Raw genomic sequence first — 9,909 nt, forward strand, 5'->3', positions numbered from 1 at the left:
CTCTCTTCCTCACTCTTGGTTATTTCCAGTGCTCCTTTGATGCGGGCGCATCCACGCCCCGGGGGGTGGGCTGGGCTGGGCTGGGCTGGGCTGGGCTGGGCTGGGCGAGGCACCGGCCCAAAGACCCCCAGGGCCCTTCTGTGGCTGGGGTGGACTAGAACGTGGGTCGCTCTGCTCCTGGTCCAGCACCTTCGCACACAGTCTCTTGTTGTGAAGCCTTACTCTCTCGTATTCTTCTTTCATTGCCCATGCAGACTATTTTCCAATGACTCCTCTCTTTAACTGACGTCTTCTGAACTGAAATCCAACTTGTAACACTTGTTCATTATAGCAGAGCACCACCGCCACACGACATGCATTTTTTTGCAAATTGGGTTTCATAGTACGTGCAGTTTAGCGGGTATTTTAATCAGAAATAATGTTTATCTCTTGATTTATCTGAGCAAGAGGGAAGGAAGGGCTAAAACCTCTAGTCATACACTTATATATTACAGTGCCGGTAAGTTCCCGTAGAGTTTGGGTACGTGTTTATCCAGCAAGTGGCCGTACTATTGGCGCCAGGGCCACACTCAAGCGGGCTAGAAGAGAGTTTTCTTGGACTGGAGATTATATATGAGAGAGAGAGTTATAAACTCCAAAGCGGGCTGTTTTGAAGGGCACAAGAATGGGAGGGGTGCAGCTGATGCCCCCCCCCACTACACTACACTACACTGAGTCAAAATTGAAAACCAGGTTAGGCAGAGCTAGGATGGGGCTGGCCCCAACAGAAGCACCAGCCAGCCGGGCTCAAGGACCGCTGCAGCCCCTCCCTTCTCTGCAGCTTGATGTCCAGCCAGTTGCTGTCCAGGAAGGGCGGGAGGGATCCCCGGTGGCCTGGACCAGGCAGGAGAATTCAAAATGCAACACCCCAATTGCAAGTGGCAAGACAGCACTTGAACACAGTAGCTGAAACAAAACAGTGCACTTCCAACGTGCACACACATGCACACAGTCCCCACAAAAGCACCCATTTTGGCATTAGCCAGTCACACTGATACAATGGCAGAGTCAGATCTGGGAAGCTTCACTTGGAGTCCCTGTGTGCAAGTTGGGCGGCCCACTAGATTTGTTAAATAAACAAACACCCAGCCCTTTGGCAGGCTGGACCTTCAACCAACCCTGAAAAAATGTATTATTCTCCCTCTGCCAGCGCAGTACTTGGAACGCAGCGTTAGCGAAGGTGAATTAAGCTGCCCGCCTGCTGAACCTGTGGCAGCAATTGTTCGCGGCTGCTGAGAGCACGCACCAATTTCACTTAGATGGATGTACCTGTGGTGGAGCTCTGGGCTAATCTCTCTCAGCACTGGAAGGAGAGGGACCAGCCAGAACTCTAAGCTGAAAATCAGCAAAAAGAAAGAGGTGCTTGGCACATCTGGAACAGCAGCTTGGGTGTCAAATAGGTGACGACCACCTTCGCTAGCATGCTCCTTGGCCACCTTCGCGGTGGACGGCACATACGACAGATTCGAAGGCTAGCCGCTCCCTCCGGCCTGGGCTTCCCCGGATCCACTACCTCTTGGAATCCCAGCGAGCAACAGGGAATTCCAGGAAGGCAGAGTCGTGCAGCCAGATTCAGAGAAAGCACCTGGGCATGAGGAAGGCCAATTGCAATCCCTTTTGTAAAAGAGAGACCACGTCTTTCAGGGCTGCTCTTCTGCAGAGCCAGTAAAATGCCGATTGCAAAGGGAGATGCATGAAATTTCTCTCCCTGTGTATGGAACAGAAAGGGGAGACTTAATTCCCCTCCAGAATGAAATAAATAAGACCTGTATGTTACTCTGCAGCATATTTTGCTCCCAAGTTGGGAATACCCACATACATGTCTTCTGTTTTATCTCTCCACTAGGAAATAGCAGAAGCCCCTCTCTGAGGCCAAAGTATAAAAGAATAATTTGCTTTGTATTTGCAATATGCCTACAGTAGGAACCAAGGATGCCTTCAAATTGATAGAAATCACTTAGCACAAGCAGCTTCTTGCCTTTTCTAAAAAGAGTTTATTTCATTATCTAAAAAGTCACAATGATACATACGTTTCATCATTACATTCAATATCTAATGCAAACAGAGAGTGATGCTTCCAAGGAGTGGAGGCTGAATGTGTATTCCTGGGTCAGGGAAACAACAGTGTAAACTGATCCCAATGACCGTGTTTTCCGTCCTAAGAAAAATCAAGGGGGATTAACATACTACCTCCTGGTAAGCTGTCTTTATAGTAATCTTAAAATGCATCCTCTAGAGGAACAATGTATCACCTGAAGCAGATGCTCTGGGCCAGTTACTGGTTATGCAATCCCAAAGAGGCAGAATTGTCCAAACCAAGGTAAAACTAGAGGGTTGGGTTGGGTTGGGTTGGGTTGGGCTGGCCAACTTCCTGAGCATTTCAGGGAAAGGTGACGGTGCCACGGCAGCATCACTGGTGGACATTTTATGGGACAACAGTCGGGTTTTACAGGCAGGATTTATTTTTACAAGGCGAAGCTTTTTCCAAATTGGAATGCCTTTATTGCTTGCACCAGATTCCGTGTTTTAAAAAACAGATCTCTCTCGCACTGCACCTCAATCTGCAGCCTTCCCATGCCAGCACACACACTCTTAGGTACTGGCACAATGTGGGTGCAGGGGTCTCACTTTTGCAAATCTGGAGAGGCCAAGCCGGAGACCATGAACAGGTGATTGAACAGGGGCTCTTTCCAACTGGATGCTTTTGCCTCCAGAAGCAGCTGAAATAAATGCAAAAACACTACCTTACAAAAGATTCTGGGCTACTTTCATAGACCCACAGATCCCACTAGCACACTTTTCTTTGATTATGGGTTGTGCACACAAATAAAGCTCTAGCATGAAGGCAACGTCTCCACCAAGTCAAACTTGAACCTGGCACCTCTATGGACACAATGCAGAAGTAGTTTGCAATGCCTCTCCCAGGATATGTCTTCAATTTTCCTCCTAGCTTACGCTGGTGGGATTTTCCCATCCAAGTCCTGAACAGTCCTGACCCTGCCTTTTCTGAGATCGGCTAAAGCTGTAAGGTGCTGCCACCTAGCTTTCATATTTTTTAACCTTCATTTTATACCTAGAGATTGCTTTAAGGACTACAGATTTGCAAAATTCACCTGTTCAGGGAATGGAAGGTTCCACTCCCCTCCTGAACCAGGCAGAGCCAATTCTGGACCACGAAATCATGGGACAGGTCAGTGGTTCATGAAGGAGATCTCCAAACCCAAAGTGGTTTGTGGTGTCCTAGACTTGGTACAACTTCAATAAAGAACTCTTTGCACCCCAACTTGTCCTCCTCAAATGCACCCCGGCTCTGAAAAGGCCCACCCAACTTCCCATCTCCCAGGGCGACACAAACATCCACTGACAGAAAGAAAACATCTTGGGAACACTACTACCCACCCCTCTGGAAAGGGCTCCACTTCCTCTGGTTCTCTCATGAAACCTTTTTCAGAAAGCACATTTGGCTTTGCCCTGCAGTACTGTTATGGCTTTTGGATGCTGAGCAAGTTAGCTTCTGGCAAGCCCTCTTAAAGTGAGCTGTCAGGCAGAGGCTTACGCTGCATTTTAATCACCTGCCATTCTGTGGTCACGACTCTGGCAATTCACTCTGCCTGACGTTTCCATTTCCTAGAGATGCTTTGTCCAAGGCGCTCCTGGAAGCCCCCCGCACTTCTTCTTCTTGCCCTCTGCACCCCACAGACCTCGCTGGGCTCTTCCTGCCCTATCCCTTTTCTCCTTCCTTCCTCCATCCCCCTCAGGAGTCTCTAAGTGAGAGGAACTCCTCACTTGCACTGATACTCTCTGCCTGCCTTTCCAGCATCCACTCTTTCTTTTTATCCCTGTTCTGCATTCTCTCTCTCTCTCTCGCCTCCGGTAACTGACCCAACGGGGGGCACTGTGTAGCCATTTTAATAAGCTCATTTTCGGGATTAATCCCCCAAAGCCGAAGCTGCTTTCCTACCTGGCCTTTGCTCCATGACCCAGATGCCCCAAGTTCCCAGTGCTGTACCCAATTCAGCTGGGCCAACTGCCTTGGGTTTCCGACCCAGCTGCGCTCCGCCCCTTGGAATGAAAAATGCCCCATACAACCCCCTGCGCATGTCCTGAGATCCTTTCTTTCTGAGCCCAAATGCCCAGGCAGGCAGAGACTGTGTCACCCCGAACAACACCGAACATACCTGGGGGCGTCCAGCTGGGTCTCTTGGATGCTGAAGGGCTTGAGGTCTTCAAAGGCTTCCCAAATGATTCTGAAGAACTTAATTCAATCTCCAAAGGTGGCTGAGAGTTTCCCTGATCTAATCATGGAATCGAAAGATGGAAAAGTGACTAATGGATGGACAGATACCAAAACACTTGCCCACACTGCATTTCTATTTATTATAGTGATGATAGGGAACTCTGGAGAGCTGGTTCTTACGGGAGCCTTCATAGTAACAGGCTAAATATTTTAATGAGATCATATTTGTTTCATTCTGTTTGCAGGACCCAACCGTTTCTAGAATATAATTCTATTCACTGCGCTAGCCAAAAATTATTCAGACGTGGCATGTTTGGGGAGGAAATTACTGAGTTTAAAAGTGCTCTAAAATAAAATGGCCCTGCGCAGAGTTACAGTCAGCACGGGCTCTACATATTCCCAAGAAAGATGAGCAAATGCAATTTAAGAGAAAAGGAGGAGGAAATCCGAGAGACAAACTGAAGGCACAGTATTAGGGAAAGGATGCAGCATGCCACCCTCAGGCCGATCTTACTGGCACAGATGCCACTGTTGCCCTTCTCTGGCACGGATAACGTGGCTCCCTGTCTGAAATCCTCTGCGGCTGCCTTAGGTTCAGCACGGTCACCTAGAATTGAAATCAAGCCGTGAGGACAATGCTCCAGAAGAAAAGAGAGAGTCAGTGCTGCGTCCTCTGATAAGGGAGACACGCTGGGGCTTCGGCTGGGGCTTTCTTGCACCAGTTCTGAAGACGGCACCCGTGCCCCAAACAGCAGCAGAGGCTCCGAGGGTCCCACCCACCCACCTCCCCCACTCCCAGAACCACTACCACTCAGGCAGTATACCAAACTGGACATGTTTTTGCTAAACGTCACTGGGAATTTAGATAAAGAAACTGCTTATGGGCACAGAGATTAGAGTTCTAAAATTAATTGGGCACGCAAAATGAAATTAACTCATATACAAAATATTGTCACTGTGGAAACAAGATAACGGAGAATAGCACTAACTCTGCTGGATGTCTTTCTAGATGTACAGATGTTGATTTCCATAAAATACCGTGTCACAGCTGCTTGCAAGTAAACCGTAACTTCTCACGCTTGCTTACAATCATCTGGGCCATTAATTCTATAAGCATCCGGACAGAACCACAGCTCAGGAATGCAGCAAGGGGAGGCAGCCCTTTTGTGGGAACTCCAGATATTCCCAGAAAGAGCCAGAGGCAGCCCCCACGTGTCCCCTGCACCGCCCAAAGTTCCACACAACTGCAGCTGTAAGAGCCATTCGCAATGTGGGGTTTAGCCACGTCAAAAAATTAAAGTGCAAGCATACTTATTTAGCTTTATAGACATGCTCCTCTTTTTAAAAAATCATATTCTGCCAATAATGAAAGTAAAAGGAATTTGTTTCCTGTTCAAACCACAAATTTATTTTTCTTTCTCTTCGTATATAGAATTACCTTGTTTTTCCACCTTTATAATACGCTGATTTCCCAGTTTTCAAATAAACAGGAATGTCCTTTAAATTTGACTCATGAATTCATTTCCCCTCAACCCTCTCTTAATAAACATTAGCTGCCATCAGTGCTATGCAAAAATGTTTCAAATCTGAAATATCTGAAATTCAAAACAAATCTGAATTGGAACAAAACAACACATTTCATGTTCAAAACAGGCTACTTCAATCATTTTGGGAGGATTTCAAAATTCAGATGAGTTTACATTAGAAATGTTTTGAAGCAGCAGTTCCCACCACCTATAAAAAAAGGGATATTCAAGTCACACACGAGATTCATTTCCCAGTAAAATACTCTGATTTTCTATCCTGGGCCAGGATAGGCCTGCATATATCTCCTGGCCTGGGGGATGCGCTTGCAAAGAACTGCTTCAGAACTGCCCTGGTGTGAAGCTGGACTTTGGTTGCGCTTGTGATATACAACCACAAGTTCCCACGCTGACCAGCGGCATCCTGACCACTAGCAGGGGAAGCTGCCTGTGGCACAGGTGCACCTAAATCTGATTACCTCATCTACATTCTCTCTCTCCCCCCCCCCAGGTTATAGTATGAAACCCTGTAACTGGTGACCCACGATGGGCAGCCAAGGTCAGTGCTGACGAGCCATCTGGGGATGATCACAGCACATCGAAGACCGTTAAACGTCAAGCGAAAGAAAGAGCGACAGACGGCCTGCGTGCCCGTGCGTCTCAGAGACCCGGGAAGGGCGTGACAGCTCTGAGCGCAGAGCTTGGGAACGGGTGCGTGGAAGCGAAGGGGTAGATTCAGTGGACGCACTTCCCTGAGGGGAAGACGGGGGAAGCAGGCACCCGGAGCAGGACCACGGTGCCGGGCTCGATCCCTGGCGTCGTCGCTTCTAGAGACGCTGCAGAAGACAAGCCGTGACCGGCAGGCTCACTGGCACGGAGCTCCCGGCGTTTAACGCAACGCGACGCGACGGAGGCTCCATCGGCTGGAACTAGGTGCGAAGTAAACCGCCCCGGGAAGCCGCATCCCATCGCGCGGCATCCGTGTCTCGAGGCTCTGGGAATCACCTTCCTCCTGCCTTTCGCCGCCGCCGCCGCCGCCGCCGCCGCCGCCGCCTCCCGGGTGCTCGTTCAGCGTCAGCGCCAGGGTGACTTCCAGGTCTCTCAGGAAGGGCCGGTCGCCCAGCGCAGCCCTGGAACAGACCGACAGTCGAGGCAGCGCTTCGCTTCTCCTCCCCTCGGCAGGCGAGGCTCCGCAGCGCCCGCGCCCCCGAAGCCCTTCGGGGGGGAGGCGGCGGAACCGACGCTGGCCCTCGGACGCCGCGCTTCCCGCGGCCCGGCCCGGCCCGGCCCGGCCTCTCCTTCCCCGCCGCCGCTGGGTCCCCCGGAGGGGGGAGAGGGAGGGATGGAGGGACGGGGGGAGAGAGCGCGAGCCGGCGGGGCCGGGGCCGGGGCCGGGGCCGGGCAGGGCAGGGCAGGGCAGGGCGGCGGGGCTCCTCGGCCCTCGCGGCCCGCCCGCTCCAGGGCGCCGGAGCACGGCCTCCCGGCGGCCGGGGAGGGCGCGGGGGCGACGCTCACCTCTTCCCGGGGCGGCGAGGCCTCTTGGGCGGCGCGGCGAAGTCCTCGTCTGCGGGGGGAGGGGGGCGTCAGTCCGAGGCCGGGACCCGCGCCCGCGCCCGCCCCGCGCGCCCCGACTCACCCTCGTCGCCCTCCTCGAACGGGCCCGCGTCGGCCGCCCTCCCGCTCCGGCCGCTCCTGCCGAGGAAGCGCAGCGGTCAGGGGGTCCCTCCGGAGCGCCCCCGGCCGCCCCCTCCCCGCCCATCCGCCCGCCCGAGCCCACCTGCGCGCCATAGCCCCGCCGGCGGAAGCGGAAGCGGAAGCGGAAGCGGGTGGGCGGGGGCGGGGCTCCGCGGCGGCTTCCGGGCCCGGCGGGCGGCGGGGGGTCCTGGGAGCCTTCTCCGAAAATCGTCATATCGGAGTTACAGTTTTTAAACTTCTTCTTCTTGGCCGGCTGGGGGGTCTTTCCTGGGCGGACCTCGCTTTGAAAGGCCCCGATGTCCCAGTCCAGGCAGGGGCCGGGTTTCCCGCCCTGCTTCCCCGAGTCTTTGAGCGAAGCCCCGGACCGGCCTTTCCCGGGACCGCCGCGGACCGCCTGCCTCCCCGCGCGCTGGGCCGGCGGGGGCCGGGGCTCGTTTCTCCCGCGGTCGGCCAGCTCCGAGCCCTTCGGGGGCTTCCCGGGCGCTGACCCCCCCCGGTCTCGATGGGCCCCGAGGGGAGGTGTGGGGGCGCGGCGCCTCTCCCCAGGCGGGGGCGGGAGACCTCCTGGGCGGCCCGCCCGAGGAGCGGCCCCGGAGGCCTCGGAGGGACCGCACCGGTGCAGCGGCGGGACGGCCGGCCCCGTGGCTCCCCGGGCCCCTCCTCGGGCCTGCCTCACAAGCAGCCGGGGCAGGGGACGGCGCGCTCCCCGTGGGAGGCCCGGGTGACTCAGGCGCGTCCCCAGACGAGGAGCGGGCGTCTGCGGCTTCCCGTCCTTCCCGGCTTCGCGAGCCCCGTCCCCGGCGATCCGCCCGAAAACGCGCCTTTCCCCGCTCCCTGCGCCCGGAAATGCTCGTTCCTGGGCTCAGAGCGCCCGAATCCCCGGTCAGGGTCCGCAGCCCGTCATTTGCCTCGCACGGCCCGCCTGCCGCCCTCGGCGGCCTTCTGTAAACCGGCCGCAGGGCTGGAGCCTCTGCGGAGAGAGACCGGCCGCTCTTTGCTCTTCGGGGCAGGATGATGGTTTGGGGGGTACCCGGGACGGTAGTGAGGAGCGGCTGCCAGGGGAGTGGTGAGCAGCCGCTGGAGGAACAGAAGGGCGGGGAGCGGGGTGGCCCTGCCGCGGTGCCTCCGGCTGCAGGTACAACCCCATGACGGTGCCTGCCGTCGGCCCTGGACGTCGGAGCAAGGCAGAGGGGCCCAAACCCGGAGTGCCAGATCGTTCAGAGCAGGAGAAAGAATGGTTTTCTCAGAGTGAATCTGACGGGCCCGGAAGCGGCACTCCTTTCTGGAGACACACAAGCATTGATGGTCAGAAACAGGCTTATTCCCATCCCAGCCAGAAGTGACCGCTTCCAGTAGGGAATCTGTCGTCGGCCAGGGCCGTTGATAGCGGATAAGGAAACTATGCCTATTCCGTGGTGTTTGTGGGCTAGCCTGCTCGGTCGCTGTTAATGGTAGAATGGAGAGCTGGTCATCCATCCCAGAGTCCTCTTAGAACATTTCTGTGTGTCAGAATGGACAGTGGGTCAGGAGCAAGCTGGACAGTCCCAGAGAGTTGCTCTCCGACAAGGATGACTGAAGCAGGAAGGGCCGGCTCAGAATCTGGGAATTGATCATAAAATCATCAGCCTCCAGGAGGGACAAACGAGGGCTCAAGGCAAACTGTCTCCATCTCCCCCGCATGCGATGGCTGCGGGCTGAGGCAAGGGTCCTCCGCTCTGCCTCCGGCCTTCCCGCGCAGTGGGCTACTGAGGTTGAGCAGAAAGTGCTGTGTCCTTCAGGGGTCCAACCCCTTGGCCACCAGTGTCCACTTCAGAGGCTCTTTGAGCCGAGAGTGTGGGTAAGGTGCTCAGCCCTCTTTGACTTGGCCCTCTCCTTCTCCACAGCCAGGGCCATGACGTCAGAGGTGGCTAGTATGTGACTTAACCCCATTAAATGGTTCTTTGATATCATCATTCCTTCCTCTGTAGAATTTGAGTAGCAAGAAACAGCACTTGATCCCAACATTCTTGTGTCAATCAACTTAGGAAAAAAATTATTTCCTGTTATGGCTCCTCAGTAAATACCTTAAAATGTAAATGTTCCAAGAGATTATACTTTTCCTGCCTAGATTACCTTTGGAGGTTTAAATTCTGGCTTCTGTCATTTGTCAAGAGGGTTATTTTTATTCATTACGTAGCTAGAATGACCCACAAACTCTGTTGTCCAGGTGCTGCATCCTCTTACGCCCAGAAAGTCCTTTTATGGCATCAGCTGTTGATCTCACTGGCTGCAAAATGTGCCCCTGACTTGCTCTTCAAGCAACAGGGTCCTCCTTTTTAGAGAGAGAGTGTGTTTTTCCTTTTTGCCACTCACAGATTGAAACACCCACTTAACATGTGCGCAAGAGAACATGTAGGCAGGCAAATTATAATGGAA

At 54.1% G+C, this 9,909-nt stretch overlaps 1 protein-coding gene across 1 annotated transcript; it reads right to left on the reverse strand.

Annotated features, from left to right (window-relative positions):
* Window positions 1-2,010: 2,010 nt before the first annotated feature.
* Window positions 2,011-7,703, reverse strand: RAD51AP1 (RAD51 associated protein 1). The gene is made up of 7 exons (XM_088143544.1): window positions 7,577-7,703; window positions 7,436-7,491; window positions 7,315-7,363; window positions 6,805-6,929; window positions 4,791-4,883; window positions 4,218-4,334; window positions 2,011-2,759 (listed from the first exon to the last, which is right to left on the reverse strand). The coding sequence occupies exons 1-7, from the start codon at window positions 7,585-7,587 to the stop codon at window positions 2,632-2,634; spliced, it is 579 nt and encodes a 192-aa protein (XP_087999670.1). The 5' UTR covers window positions 7,588-7,703; the 3' UTR covers window positions 2,011-2,631.
* Window positions 7,704-9,909: the final 2,206 nt, after the last annotated feature.

This window comes from Python bivittatus, unplaced genomic scaffold (assembly GCF_059951505.1).
Source record: "Python bivittatus isolate LINGU-HERP-01145 unplaced genomic scaffold, Pbiv_v1 ctg000010_np1212, whole genome shotgun sequence".
In the NCBI taxonomy this organism is placed as follows: Eukaryota; Metazoa; Chordata; class Lepidosauria; order Squamata; family Pythonidae; genus Python; species Python bivittatus.